General features: G+C 54.0%; 1 protein-coding gene across 9 annotated transcripts in view; it reads right to left on the bottom strand.

The window, feature by feature from the left end:
* Positions 1-4,308: 4,308 nt before the first annotated feature.
* PACSIN2 (protein kinase C and casein kinase substrate in neurons 2) overlaps positions 4,309-15,498 on the bottom strand; it is a 144,745-nt gene continuing 133,555 nt past the window's right edge. For 7 of the 9 annotated variants that reach the window (XM_007975997.3, XM_073006642.1, XM_038007353.2 and 4 more), the window contains exons 8-11: positions 13,387-13,508; positions 11,242-11,364; positions 10,488-10,684; positions 4,309-5,990 (exon numbers count right to left, since the gene is read on the bottom strand). In XM_007975997.3, the coding sequence (XP_007974188.1) occupies positions 5,878-5,990; positions 10,488-10,684; positions 11,242-11,364; positions 13,387-13,508 (555 nt within the window). In that variant the 3' untranslated portion in view covers positions 4,309-5,877. The remainder of the gene's footprint in view (positions 5,991-10,487; positions 10,685-11,241; positions 11,365-13,386; positions 13,509-15,498) is intronic. The other 2 variants (XM_073006644.1, XM_007975999.3) reach the window with 1 other exon arrangement.

Below are 15,498 nucleotides of genomic sequence, written 5' to 3'. Positions count from 1 at the left end.
AAAAAAAAGAAAAGAAAAAGAAAATGGCACATGTGCACATATATGATATATGTTAGGAAAACGATCAGAAAAAAATGCACCCCAATGTTACCAATGTAACCTGTGGAAGTCAGGATCACAGATAACTAATGTTTTTCTGAATACCTTTACTAAACTTCCAAATTTTCATCTGAGCCTTTGTTCCTTTTACAATCAGGAAAAAATAATTAAGATTGCTATTGGAAAATACCATAAAGGGGCAGGGCCGCCTGGCTGTCTTTGCCCAGAAGCGGCCAGTGACTGCATACAGTTCATGTGCCCTGAGGCGGCTGCCTTGGTGATCCAAATGCTGTTGAGCTTGGGGTCTTTTAGGTCCTGGTACGCTAACCCTAACCCTAAGGCGCTCTGGGTTTCTGCAACCTTCGGCAGGTCTAGCACTAATATTCCGCTCACGTCTGAGTTTCAGTCCACCGACAGTGCTGGTGTCCTTTCGCCCAAAAGAGTGACGTCACTTATTTAGTTCATTTCTTCCTTCCTTCCTTTCCTAGCCCTTTCCACAAAGGATTTGGAGATGCCTAAAACAATATAATCTGGATTTCATAGGATGGTCCTAGATTTGTTGCATTTTTTTTTTTTTTGGTTTAGCGCCACAAACACGGGCTAGAGGGAAGATGAACACTGTGGTTCCTCTGACCCTCTGCCTGTTGGTGGTCATGCCTGGCCAGAAATGAGCCTTGCACCTCAACTGCAGGCCAGGCCAGATTTAGCTCAGCCTGGGCACATCCTCCCAGGTGTGGTGGAGCCACCTCCATCCTGACCTTGGTTCTTTTCACTGGCTGGCCCCTGGAGCTGACTCCGTCCTGGCCTGAGGGCCCCTCTGCTTGCTGCCACCACAGGGGCCACAGGGATGCAGCCCATTTATTCGTAAAACCGAGGCCCAGAGAGTGGCCTGTGTCTTCCACAGGTGACTGGGGAAGGGCTGGGGAGGGGCACAGACCTTCCTTGCCTCAGAGGAGGCTTAAGGAAGGGTGGGCAAGGGAGGGGAGCAGATCGGGCAGCCACTACTCTGGGGGGACCTTGGACTGTGAAAAGAGGTGGGGGAAGGAAAGCTTACAGGGCACCCATAGGCTGGGGTGCTCACCTGGCAGGATCTCTTGGCTTCTGAGCACCCCTTAAATTATCCTCACTTGATCATCCCTATTTTATTGTTGTTGTTTTGAGACCGTTTTGCTCTTATTGCCCAGGCTGGAGTGCAATGGGGCAATCTTGGCTCACCACAACCTCCACCTCAAGGGTTCACGCGATTCTCTTGCCTCAGCCTCCCAAGTAGCTGTGATTACAGGCGCCCACCACCACGCCTGGCTAATTTTTTGTATTTTTAGTAGAAACGGGGTTTCACCATGTTGGCCAGGCTGGTCTCGAACTCCTGATCTCAGGTGATCCACCCGCCTCAGCCTCCCAAAGTGCTGGGATTACAGGCATGAGCCACTGCGTCCCGCCGATCATCCCTACTTTTCAGCAAACGAAGCTCAGGCATTTTCCGTTTGTCCGTGGTCCAGCCTCCCATCCAGGTGGGGACTCAGGGACACCTCCTACAGGAAGTCGGGGAACGGCTCAAGGATTGAGCAGTGCTCTGATCTCTGAGGCCTTGGAGCCTGGGTTGGGAGGCCTGAGACTTCTAAAACCCACTACACATTCTCAGAAGACAACTCTGGCCCTTTGTCTCTGGCTGTCCCATCATGGTGTCAGAATAACGCAGGTCCTTCTCTGAGCCTACTGGAGTTTCCCAAGGGCAAGATTGGTTTCTCTTCATGTTTGTCCTGGCACAGCTGAGTCTCACATACAGTATATGCTCAATAAATGCATGGTGAATGAATGATTGTCCAGTGGATACATAAGGAGAGCCAGCTGATCCCCCACCAGGTTGGGCCACTCAGGGGTCAGGCCTTGCTCAGCTTCCCAAAGCATGTGGTCTGAGCCCACGGGGAAGTCACTGCGTCCTCTCACCTGCCCTTTCCCTATGAACTACGGGGGCATTGGTCAGGTGGTCCACACGAGTCCTTCCCAACCTCCCCCATCCCGACTGGGCCTTCACTGCCTGTGTCTGAGTGGACCAGGATCTGGCATCAGGGCCCAGGATGCAGAGGCCAGCCCTGTTCTCCATCTGCAGGGACCTCCGAAGGTCCAGTTTAGGCACAGGCTGCAGCAAAGCCAGATCCCTACTCCGGTCACTTGGCAGCACTTGCTCACCCTCCTGACATTTCTGGGGTGTGAGAAGGGTGGAGAGGGATGATGAAATACCCCCGTCCTGAGGTCCAGGGAGCTTTGGCCCAGGAGAGGGCTCTGGGGCTAACGCTCCCCCTAGTGTCAACTCAGGGACCTTGGGGACCTGAAGAGATGTGGACAGTTGGTGGCAGCACTGATCCAGGGTGGTGGCTGTGGGAGAAGGGAAGGGCAGCCGTGGACGGCAGAGAACCCTGGGCCCCGGCCTATGGTATCACTTATAATCATGACAATGACCAGCTCCTGAGTGCCTGTGGCCCTTTTTTTTTTTTTTTTTTTTTTGAGTCTTTCTCTGTCGCCCAGGCTGGAGTACAGTGGCATGATCTCTGCTCACTGCAAGCTCCACTTCCTGGGTTCATGCCATTCTCCTGCCTCAGCCTCTCAAGTAGCTGGGACTACAGGTGCCCGCCACCACACCGGCTAATTTTTTGTATTTTTAGTTGAGATGCGGTTTCATCGTGTTAGCCAGGATGGTCTCGATCTCCTGACCTCATGATCCACCCACCTTGGCCTCCCAAAGTGCTGGGATTACAGGCATGAGCAACTGTGTCTTGCCTTTTTCTTTTTTTGAGACAGTGTCTCCAGAGCTCTGTTGTCCAGGCTGGAGAGCAGTGGTGCAATCATGGCTCACTGCAGCCTCAAACTCCCGTGCTCAAGCAATCCTCCTGCCTCAGCCTCCCTCGTAGTTGGGACTAGATGCATGCACCACCACACTCAACCAATTTTTAAACTGGTAGAGGCAGGGTCTCACTATGTTGCCCAGGCCACCTTTTCTTCTTGCTCTAACTCTCCAGCTGGAAAAATATCACTTCTACTTGGGGAAACTGAGGCCCAGAGATGAGGTCAAGTTTCCAAGCTGGCCTCTGAGGGCAGGGTAGGAGACGGGAGGTGGGCAGTTAAGAGGCCCTGCCAGATCCCTCATCGGGGGGCCTGTGTGATCTGGTCTCAGAGTGGAGGTTGCTTCATCCAGCTCAGCGGGGGCCATGGTCTCGCCACGGTGTTTGGGCAGTGACTTGAGGCCAGGGGCACCAGGAGCCTGCTTGTGACCCACCACCTCCCCTCCCAACCCCGTTCTGCCTGTTTGCAGCCTGGGGCTGTGGGCCAAGCTGGGTGTCCGCCCCAGGCTGCAGGGTTCCAGCTCCTCAGAAGCTAGGAGCAGGGGACCCACCACCCCTCAGACAAGGAGGCTTGGGTGACAAGGATCCATCCCCTACCCTTGCTGAGCCGGGACAAAGCCACACTGCAGGGGCAGCTGCCTGCCTCACTCCTCCCGGGTGCTCTGTGAGGCCCCATGCCCAGCTGGCGTGCTTTTCTGGGCAGCCTTCCCAGGGCTTGGTGAGCATGGCCACAGCCGCCCTCATGTCTTGCTTCTCTCCCATCTTCAAGCCAGCCAAGGCTGCCAAGCCAGGCCTCCTCCCTCCTCAGTTTCTCCAGCGAGGGAAGGGGTTCCTCAGGGATTTCGCTCAGTGCCTTGGGCTGGCTGAGACTCCTCAAAAAACCCTAGCTGGCTCTTGGAGCCTCTGTTTCCTCAGCTGTAGAATGGAAATGGGGGAGACTTGCCCATACCCCATGGAGATGTTTGGAGATGCTCTTGGAGTCTCTGTTTCCTCGGCTGTAGAATGGAAATGGGGGAGACTTGCCCATACCCCATGGAGATGTTTGGAGATGCACCTGCAGATAATGTAAGTAAAAAGTGGATAGCACATGGTAGGTGCTCAGGAAAATGTGCTCAGAGGAGAGTTATGGGTGACACCAGTCTTGTCCTGCTGTTTGGGCTGGGGCAATAGAGAGGCGCCAGCCAATGCCCGCACCGTGGGGAAGCCCAGGTCAAACAGCAGCAGGTCTCGGGGAGAGGGGAACCCCAAAGGGCTCATGTGCCTCAAACCCCCAACCTCTAGGTTTGGCAGGGGCAGTGGGCCATGGCCTTTTGGGCAGGGGTCCTGTGCCCTGGATCTTGCCCAGCTCCAAAGCTAGTAAGCCCCGGGGAGGCCACCCCCACCAAGTGAAGAGGACGTGAAGACAGATGATGGCAAAGGGACTTCCAGATGCACGAGATCAAATGTTTATTGATTTTTTCCTAAAATACTATACATTTAAAGGAACTCTTCAACTGAAAAGACGACAATTTTTGGTAAATCTGTAGCACAGAAATGAGGATTTCTGCTGGTAAGTTCTCGTGACAGACACAGACACAGGTCCACTTTCCAAGCAAGACATCTGCTCACTGGAAACAGTAAATGCATAGCTCGTGATGGCGGTGGGCACTGCTGAGTTACATAAAATACAGGTTCTCCCCCACCCCTGGCCGCCCCATGTGACCACAGTGTAGCTCTGGCTGCAGCACCTGCTCCCTGGCGACTCTGGGCAGCCGGAGAGACTTGTGCGGTGGGTAAGACCCAGCTTTTGTTTGCACACAAGTAATAGGACGACTGAAATCTGCAACTACTGCAAAGTCGCGGGCACTTTTACAGTGTTCTGCTACGGAACCAGGACAAAGGCCAGTCAGAAGCCGGACCAGCAGTCAGCCGGTGATGACAAGCCTCCCTCCAGCAGGCACCACGTCAGAGAGGCCCCAGGCCCACTGAGCCCAGGAGGAGACCCAGCTGGCCAGTCAGACCTGTGCCCCAATGCCACAGACTTCAAGCAGTTTACAAACGAAACTCACTGTTAAATCTCATTAAAACAGTAGATGAGTGCTTTAGATTCTCTGAATATCAAATAATATATACAGATATACACTGAGACATGACAGTCTAATATAAAGCATCTTTATCTACAGATGCATTTGCTTGAAAAGTTAGTCTTCTTTTTAACTCTGAATCACTGATAAAATTGTTAATTTGCAAAAGAGTATAGTTTTAAGCAAGAATAGAGTGAAAATAATTTTTAAATATGGCGATTTGGGGGAGTTCTACCGAAGGTTCTATCTAAAGCTTCCATTCAGATGCCCAAAAGCACAAAGAGCATTAGCATTCCCAACAGAAACCCAACCATAACCCGGTTCCATCTTCCTGCTACAATCTCTCCTCAAACATCAGCTGCCACCTGAGGCGAAGCCCACACATGGCACGGCTAACAGGGCATGGGAACAGGGAGATCGCTTCCTCAAGACTGGTGTGCATCAATCTGTGCCATAATTTAAGTAGAAATGAACAGGTGTATAAAAAAGTATAACTGTACATAGCCTTTAAATTAAAAACCTCAAAATCTTCACTCAGAAAATAGGATGTAAGCTTGTTCATTTAAGTTGCAGGTGATGGAGTTGTCAGACAGAGTAATCAGTGGAACAAGATCAGTGTAACCCACCAATGACTCGGAAAGGAGAGACAAAGTCAAGAACATAGAGATCCATGATAGGCCAACAGGCACAGTGGGCGGGGAGGGGCAGCTATTTCTGTTGTTCTGCGTCTTCCTGCGCTCAGATCCCTCCAGCTGCACTCGGAAAGGTGCCAAGTCCCAGGCGAAATGACCAGCTCATCTGCCTTCCAGGGACACCATGAAGCCAAGAGCAATGGAACCATCATCTCTTGCAGGAAAAGGAGTGGATGCCCACATGGCTGGCCGAAGCTCCTGGGCCCGCCGCCTCCGTCCCCCACTGGCCTGACCCCTGGCTCATCACTGGATCGCCTCCACATAATTTGCCGGGTATAGGCCAACTTGCCCGTTGTCCAATCGTCCCTTGCACCATCCCTGCTCATCCTCGTCCTCCATCTTGGTCAGCTCGTCCCCTGTAAGACAAAGAGGGAGCCGTCTCCATGAGAGGGTGTGACACCGATGGTGGGCTAGAGAGCCGCATTCGTGAGCTTCGGGCCCACAGAGGGTGGAGGGCCAGGCATTCTGTGGCGGGAAGGCCGAGGGCCTGGTCATTTCTCTACTAAATGCATTTTAAGTTGCCTCTTTGGTCATGGGCCTCTGACAGATCTAGAGATAACAGTCTCACACAGTAATTTAGAGCAAGCAGCTCTCAGCTGCCACAGTGGCTCCCACTGGGACTGCAGCATCGAGCTCCATAGGGCTGTGCCTTCCTCACCACCCTGGCCAGGTGGCAGGAATTCTCCCTCGGTTGTGCCCCTCCCTCACGCTGGGCCTCTTCTGTCCTCCCCACCGGGGCCCCGGCCGCCTTTCTCCCAGCAGCTGTCTCTGGGGTCTCTCCGCCTTTGTTAATCCCTCTCCTCTGCAACTTCCAGGCTGCGAGAGGGGAAGGGACCACGTCTGACAGTCATACCTGTCATTCTATCCCCAGCATCTGGCTGAGGACTTGTGCACGGTGCCATGTGTCAACCTTTCCTGACACCCTGAGACAGGAGCCCCTGGCACTGTTCTGGAATCTCCCTGTGGCTCTAATGTATTAACGTGGTTCCATTTATCTTCTGCTTGTTCCAGCCTGAAGGACCTCCTACTTCTGGCCAGGCCTCAGGTAGAGGAGGAGATACGGAGATGAGAGGAACTGATGGAGCCTGGTCTCAAGGAGGCAGACTAGGATGGTGAGGAGGAGGTGGCACTAGGGCGGGGCCCCAGGTCTGGCATTTGCCAGGTTAGGGAAGCAGAGCAGCTCAGAGCCCAGGGGTGGGCAGGGCCCGTGTGCTTCTGGCTGGTAACTCACTGCAGGGAAGGCCAGTTGGGCCTGCTGGCTCGGACCTCATCAGGGGCAAGCAATTGGTGGGAAAGAAATAGTCCCAGTGCTGTTTGGCCTTTATTGTTAAGTTTGTAGTTTTGTAACTCTCTTTGGCATTTTTTGGTCCATTTTTCAGAATTAGATGCAGTTTTCCCCCTGGTTTAGCATTTCCCTGATGCTTTGAATTTTGTATGGCAGCAATGCTGGTCAAGATGCCTGCGGAGCTAACGCCTGGGGCTTCCAGTGCTCCCCGGACTGCCTGGGCTCAAATCCCAGAGCCACCACTCGCTGGCTGGGAGACCTGGACCAACTGCCTCCACTCCCTGGGCCTGTGGTCCTCATCTGTGGACTGGGGGTGCTGTGAGGATTAAGTGTTAAGACACCAAAGAACCCTGGAGGGCGGGACACGCATAAGCACTGGCTCAACCTCCCACTGTCATGCCACTTCTGCCAGAGCAGTGCTCCTAAAGATCTGACCCAGAGGCATTAGGAGCAGATGCAGGGGCCACAGGGCAGCAGCCGTGATGAACCACCATCTCTTCCCCTGCTTTGTGCCTTGGGCCCCTGGCGTTTCTTTTCCCTGCCTTCATGGGCTGCTGTGCTCACAGGCCTGGCTCCAGGCTACCGGGGCTAGGATGAGACCTGTAGCCGCACACTACCATGTGGCAAACAGCCAGAGCACCACAAGAGACAGACGTAAGTCAAGCCACACCGGTTGGGAGCTAATTTTGCATTGTTAAAAAGCAGGATAACACAGAAAATAGAACGAACAGGAAAGCTTTCACATTGTGCAAATGTGAACTGGTGATTAGAAGGTTCATTTCAATCAGTTTGCTTTTGACAATTTACTTGAATCTGGAAGAAACATTTTAAACCTACAAAATTACTGTCAAACCCAATAGGTAGGATTGAAAAGGAGTTAGAAATTATAAACAAATAAACCAACAAAGTCGGGGGTAACAACCCCAACCAAAGATATCAGAAACTGGATGAAGATGGCTTAAAGGCACATTAAAAAAAAAAATCCCAAAAAACAAAACCAAAAAACCCAACTTCTCAAACTGGGCAGAGGCAGCTAGTTGATAACCAGCCCAGGGGATGAGTGTCTGGGGACAGCAGGGGGGCATTTTGAGTGCTGAGGGAAGAAGACTGAAGGCTGGTTAGAAGCTAGGCCATTGGGCACAGCCCCCAGGCCCTGGCTTCCCTGCTGAGTGGGGGATTGCGGTGGTGGTGGTAAGGCAGCCTTTCCCACAAGTGTAGCCTAAGGGCAGGGGCACACTTCAGCCTATGTGGGTTGAGTTCTGGCCCAGTTTCCCTCTTGGAGTGGTAGATGCTGCTTCTAAGGGAGCTTCACAAAGAGGGCAAGAGAGAGGGAAGAATCTGGGTTGCTGTTGAGTCTGCTTTGGCCCTAGGCCACTCCAGCTTCCTTAGGTGCTACTAAGATAGCAATTTTCCTTTTATTTTTTTGAGACAGAGTGTCACTGCATCACCCAGGCTGGAGTGCAGTGGCATGATCTTGGCTCACTGCAACCTCCACCGCCCAGGTTCAAGTGATTCTCTTGTCTCAGCCTCCCCAGTAGCTGGGATTACAGGCATGAGCCACCATGCCTGAATAACTTTTTTTTTTTTTAAAGTAGAGGCAGGGTTTGGCCATGTTGGCCAGCCTGGTCTCAAACTCCTGACCTCAAGTGATCCTTCGGCCTTGGCCTCTCAAAGTGCTGGGATTACAGGTGTGAGCCAACAAAGGTGTGGGTTAGGACTGCACGACTGTACCCTAGCTTGGCTAACAGAGTGAGACCATGTCTCTATTAAGAATTAAAAAAAAAAGATTATCTATCATTGAAGACCATTGAAAGAAGAAAAAGACATTGGACAGCAAGTCTTCACAGATAGAGCACACATAATCAGGATCCGGGCTGTTTTAGAAAACCATGGTTCCTGCTCCTGGCAACACAGGTATGTGTGTGGGTTGGTATGTGCATGGTAGGTGTGGGCAGGTAGATGTGCACACACACAAGCTGCTACCTGAGACAAGGCCCCACCTAGTCCAGAGGCATGCCAAGTGCTACTCCAGGGTCTGGGCAAAGCTGTGGCTCTCCTAAGGGCTTCTCTGGCAGTTGGGGACCCCTGGAGAAAGGCTTCCCTCAGGGACCTACAGGGCTAGCAGCTCCCAGAGTACATATGGGGGAACCTGGTGGTCCTGGCCAACAGCTTCTCCAGATGCCCTTCTGCGTGACTAGCCAGTGCCCTGCAGTTCACAGCCTTGGCCCAGCAAGGGGAGGCGTCCAGGCACTGGCTTAGGGGCACCTCACTATTTCTGAGTCTTGGCATTGGGCATCTGCTACTATTATTTTTCTTTTTTTTTTTGAGACCGAGTCTCGCTCTGTCACCCAAGCTGGAGCGCAATGGCATGATCTCAGCTCACCGTAAGCTCCACCTCCCAGGTTCAAGTGATTCTCCTGCCTCAGCCTCCCAAGTAGCCGGGACTACAGGCGGCCGCCACTATGCCCTGCTAATTTTTTGTACTTTTAGTAAACAGGCTTTCACCCTGTTAGCCAGGATAGTCTTGATCTCCTGACCTCATGATCCGCCCACCTCAGCCTCCCAAAGTGCTGGGATTACAGGCGTGAGCCACTGTGCCCGGCCTACCTGTTGTTTTTTTTTTTTTTTTTTTTTTTTTTTTTTAAAAAGAGATTGGGTCTTGTTCTCTCTTCTAGGCTAGAGTACAGTGGTACGAACATGGCTCACTGCATCCTCTTGGGTTTCAGTGATCCTCCTGCCTTAGCCTCCCAAGCAGCTGGGACTATAGGTATGCATCACCACACCCCGCTAATCTGCTACTTTGGTTTGTTTATTTATTTGAGACAGGGTCTTGCTCTGTTGCCCAGGTTGGAGTATAGTGGTACAATCATGGTTCATTGCAACCTCAATCTACTGGGCTCAGGTGATTCTCCCACCTCAGCCTCCCAGATGGTTGGGACTACAGGCACGTGCCACTAAAATTAGCCCAGCTAATTTTTTCTTTTTTTTTGAGACAAAGTTTTGCTCTGTCACCCACGCTGGGGTGCAGTGGTGCAATCTCAGTTCACTGCAACCTCTGCCTTCCAGGTTCACGTGATTCTCCTGCCTCAGCCTCCTGAGTAGCTGTGATTACAGGCGTCTGCCACACGCCCGGCTCATTTTTGTATTTTTAGTAGAGACAGGGTTTCACCATGTTGGTTAGGCTAGTCTTGAACTCCTGACCTCAAGTGATCTGCCTGCCTCGGCCTCCCAAAGTGCTGGGATTACAGGCACGTGTCACCATGCCTGGTCTAATTTTTCATATTTTTTGTAGAGACAGGTTTCGCCATGTTGCCCAGGCTGGTCTCAAACTCCTGGGCTCAAGCGATCCTTCCACCTCGGCCTCCCAAAGCTCTGGTACTCCAGATATGAGGCACAGCATCCAGCCAATGGGCTGCTTTTGACGATGAAGCCAGGGCACTGGGGAAGGGCCTGCAGTGACTCACAAGTGAAACTAGCAAGAACTTTTCCAGACTTAAAAAACAAAAAAGAGCCCCCCACCTGCAGGTGGGAAGCCCTCCTCCCCTGGATGCTGGGGGAGCCCACCTACCAGCCTTGAAGCTCAGCTCATCGTGCTCCTGCCCCTCGTAGTCATACAGGGCCCGGACTCGCACTTCCGTCCCCGAGGTGGCGTCGTCGTCGAATGGATTCGAGTCCCCATTGGCATCCGTGGAGGAGAAGGGGTTGTTAGACTCATCGTCTGACCAGTCGGTGGGATAGCTCTGGGTCTTCTCGTAGCTGCTGACACTGCAAGAAAGGGGAGGCCACAGGGCTGTCAGAACAGGGCTGGCAGAGGGTGTGAGGCCCCCGCCCCTGCAAGGGGAGGGCACTGGAGCCTTGGGGCTCAGGGCTGAGGGCTCCTTCCGAAGGAGCACAGGTAGAGCCAGTGCTAGTGCGAGTTCATGCCATCCACACTCATCCTGAGCCACCAACAGGCTTTCCAGGGGCAGGCGGCTGGAGATGCCCACAGCAGAGGCCAACCTGGGGCCTCGCTCTCTAGTCCCCAGCACAGACTTCGTGCTTTTTTGTTTTCCTGTCATGGTGCTGCTGGGGCCTTGAAGGGTTAACAGAGGACAGAAAAAAAGCAACTGAAGATTGTTAGCTGTGCCCTCCCCGAGGAATGGGGGTGCCAGAGAGCCTGTGCACCAGCAGGCGGTGGGCCTGGGTGCAGCACGCCAGGTGCCCACTTCCTGCAGAGCTTCGTGCATTGCTGAGTGCTCAGGGGTGAGACCCCTGGACAGAGAGACAGAGGGAGAGAGACAGAGCGAGCGAGGTGGGACCAGAGGAAGCGTTTGTTCACCAACTTTTTGGCCTTAGTGTCCTCCTTCTCACTGACGGTGCTGCCCGTGTCGTCCTCATCCTCGAAGGGGTTGTAGCTGGACTGTGACTGCGCAGACTGGGCGGGGTTGCTCGGGACATTAAGGGTGCTATGGAGAGAGAGAGCTTTCAGGGGATCCCAGCTCTGCAGGGGCCCATGAGGGTCCTGGCAATTCCTAGCTGCAGGATCTCAAGGGACAGATCAGCTCCTCCTGTGACTGGAGGGGACCATGGTGTTTCAACAGAAAGGTTACTGTGGCAGAATGCGGGCAATAATACTTCAGCTGTGAAACATGGTCCAGGAGCCTAGGAGAGGACTTGGTTTCCCTTTTCCTTCCTTGCACCTGGAGACAGTCTGTCCAGAGCAGGGGCCCTGGGGTGGTGGGTGACAAGCCACAGTTGGAGCAAAAGTGGTTTCCATGTTCAGGGCTTCTCCCCTGTCCTGGCTCCTACCACCGTGAGCTGGGGGGAGGTCAAAGAGCCCCTCGGGGTCTCCTCTGAGAGTGATAGTTTGGGAGGGGCCGGCTCTCATGGATGAGTGGGAGAGGCCTCTGAGCTCTTCAGACCACACGGCCTCCTCCTGACTAGTAAGGGGTTCAGGGCTCACTCTTCTGCTCTGTGGGGCTGAAGCTTCCAAAATCAGGGCCAGGGCCTGCTGCACAGTCTTTTCTAGGCATAAAGAAGGATTCCTTTGGTGCTCCAGAGGGAAAATCCAGTCATGCAACTGCCTGTGTGCCAGGCCCAGTGTGGGAGCCAGAGAGATCTGGGCCAAGCTCTGCCTGAGGGCTGGGAGCCGGGAGCTAAGTTACGCACTATGAAGACCACAGGGAGACTGTCAAGCAATCAGACAGGCACCAAGGGCCCTGGAGCCCCACCAAGTAACTGATCCTATGGACCGGGCTACCCTGGCCAGCAGCACCTTCTACTTCCAAGACCAGGGCCTCAGGGCACAGGCCCCCAAAGCACTGGACGGACGGCTCAGCCTGAGTACCCACCACTCCAGAACCAAGGAAGGGAGGCGAGGACATGCCTCCAATGCCACCAGAGTGATCCTGAGTGGCCAGTAACTGCCTCATCTGCTTCAGCCTGGCAAGGGGTACTGGACCTAGGCCTGCTGGAGGCCAATATCCACATGTCTGAGCTCCCCGGCCCTCCTCCCTCCTTGGCACCTTTCTCTAGCAGACTGTTGTGAGACGGCACTGGTGCGGGCGGCTGAATCGTGCAGCAGCCCTGGCCAGCCCAGGGCCCCCAGCGTCTCCTCTGAGGCAGTGTTTCTTCTTTCCCATTCCCACCCCCAAGCATTACAGGTGCTGGCCTGATCCCTGGGACAGGCACTTACCGCCGAGCCCACCCGCCCAGTGTGCACAGCAGCGGAATGATGATGGCCACACCTGCTGGGAAGCCTGGCTGGGGGCTTCAGTGCCTGGGGCTGCAGGAAGGCCATGGGAACCTGGGCTGAGCCTTCTTAGGAAGCCCCAGTATGAAATGACTATTACTGAGTGTGACATGGAGGCCTCTGGGCAGGTCCTGTAGGAAGACCTCCTCTAGCACACACTTTCCAGAAGGTTCTAATGACCACAGTGCCACCCTTATATCTCTCGTTTTCAGCCAGTGACTAAGTCAGAAATAACTAATGCTCCTAGCGAAGAGATAATTTGGAAGGGAGATGTCTGGCAGTCCTCTCCTGTCCCTCCCTTGACTGGCGCCTGCACATAATACAGAGTGAGCACGAAACTCAGCAGGACCTCGGCTGCCCAAGGGAACCAGGGTGGCACCTCCACCAGTGTCCAGGCAGGGTGGTGCTATCCCTGGAGACATGAATGCCAGCCCTGTCATCAGCTCCTACCCACTCGGGTCTGAAGTTCAGGGCCAAGGCTCCCTCTCTGGATCTGTCAGCCGCTCTGGCACCAGGCAGGAAGATGACCCTCCCTGGAGATGCCCCTGGGCCACGGCCCACAGAGCTCGGGAGCCCAGGAACCTCCCAGGTGTCCAGGCTGGGTCATGGTCCACAGAGCTCAGGAGCCCAGGAACCTCCCAGGTGTCTAGGCTGGCGCTCTCCTGGACCATGCCGATTGCCCGGGGGCCCCCCTCCATGGAACGGCCTCTTTTGGATGGAGGTGGCACCCACTCACCTGCTGGGCTTATTCGGCAGAGACTGGTCGCCTGTCTGGTTGATGCCCGTCAGGGTGATGCCATCAGTGGCCTTCTTCTTCTCTCTCCGGCTGAGGGTTCGATTCAGGTCTGCGGACCACTCCTGGGTAACAGGTGCCGAGGGAGAGAAACCGAAGGTTCACTTGCGGGAAGCCACATCTGTCCTCCATTCCTACCCAGCGAGCCTGCAGTCCGCTCCATGCATCTGATGCATAGACTCCGGACCCCTGCTCTCTCTGGCTTCCCGGAAGACCTCAGGCTCCCCACGCCCCACTTATGAACCCAAACAGCCTGAGCCCCTCCTCACTGTTCAAAGCAGGGGCACTTCTACCACCACCCCCAGGCCATGCTGCGCCCTCCTAGAGGACCAGCGGGGGTGGTGAGGACCAGGGCAAGGTCCGGGGCCTCCTGATCCTGACCCTGCCCACCAAGGTTCTCAGCCCCATCTCCCTCAGGCCAGCATGGGCCCCTGTGGCCTCCCTAGATGTCGTGCTGAGCCTCCTAAAGTAGACATGAGCCAGCCTCTGAGGCACTTGTCCTGAAGTGCTGAAGATCCTTTGCGTCGATGCCCTAAATTGTCCCTGGGCCACAGGGTCAAGACAGCTGGCTTCGGAGACCTGAGCAAGCCTGCCATGTGGAAAAATGGGCCCTGGACTGCAAATAAAACCAGGGCTAGGTGGCTACCACCTGACAGAAGGGGCAGGCAAGCAGACTCACAGTCTCCAAGGAGCAGGGCTCTCCCCTGTGTTTTGCTGCCCTGGGATTTTCCTCTGGGACCTGAGCTCATGCTGGGGCTAACGAAGCATAGCACGCTCCTCCCGGAAGCCTCATGAGTTCCCGGGCAGCGAACGGGCTTCACCAGCTGCACGGAAAATGGACTAGGGCAAAACCATGAATGGAGACTGTGTCTTGATTTTCTAGAAGAGTCTGTGCATGCCTGCAGGTGTTTAATGAGCTCTCCTTCACCCACATCTCCACCGGTTACCAGACAACTTTGATTAAAACTTGGTGTGGCTGAGTCCACAGCTCTGCTCACACGTACTTACAGAACTTTTATTTTTTATTTTATTTTATTTTTTGAGACGGAGTCTCGCTCTGTCGCCCAGGCTGGAGTGCATTGGCCAGATCTCAGCTCACAGCAAGTTCTGCCTCCCGGGTTTACGCCATTCTCCTGCCTCAGCCTCCCGAGTAGCTGGGACTACAGGCGCCCGCCACCTTATCTGGCTAGTTTTTTGTATTTTTTAGTAGAGACGGGGTTTCACCTTGTTAGCCAGGATGGTCTCGATCTCCTGACCTTGTGATTCGCCTGTCTCGGCCTCCCAAAGTGCTGGGATTACAGGCGTGAGCCACCGCGCCCGGCCAGAACTTTTAGGTTGGAAGCCAACTCAGAAGCATCCTGTCTAACCTGTCCATTTGTCAGATGAGGAAACTGAGGCCCAGAAAGGCAACGTGACTTGCCCACGCAGAGGGGGGTGGCAGACCTGGGCCCCTGATCCTAAATCTGGGTCACCTTTTTGTCTATTAATTATTTTCTGACTGGAATAGGTTGACTGAGAACTTAATCAGAACCTCAGAGTTCTCCACAGTGACCTCTGAATATAAATTCATCCTGATCAGGCAGCTTCCAAAGGCCAATGGGATCAATACCAAGCTGGTGCTGAAGGGAAGGGCCGGCTTTCAATACCCCTGACAGCAGGGCAGCCTCAGCTGAACTGCTAGGAGCCTGACAGGGGCAGCACACACACCCATGTGGGCCACAGACACCCTGCACGGCGTATGGCACTCTATGAGTTAGCCGAACGCAGACACTTACTTCATCCTTGTGGCATGAAAAATAAAACAAAGAACTGCATTAGAGAAAGTCAGGCATGGTCCTGTAACAGCTGCAAATGTGCGCACAAGGAACGCACAGGGGCTGGTTCCCAGCCCATGGACCCTCAGAGAGAAGGGCCCCCTGGGCTCTGGCTGGGACACCCTCCAGGAGACAGACTGTCAAATAGTCCTCCCCACTGTGCCCCTCTCTGGGTATAATGGGCACCTCTAAGGTACCCAAGTGAGTTTCACAGGTGGTTTCCTGTGCACTCCGGGAGCAG

This window comes from Chlorocebus sabaeus, chromosome 19 (assembly GCF_047675955.1).
Source record: "Chlorocebus sabaeus isolate Y175 chromosome 19, mChlSab1.0.hap1, whole genome shotgun sequence".
Taxonomy (NCBI): Eukaryota; Metazoa; Chordata; class Mammalia; order Primates; family Cercopithecidae; genus Chlorocebus; species Chlorocebus sabaeus.
Note: the sequence above shows the minus strand (reverse complement) of the source record. Positions and strands in the feature narration are given on the sequence as shown.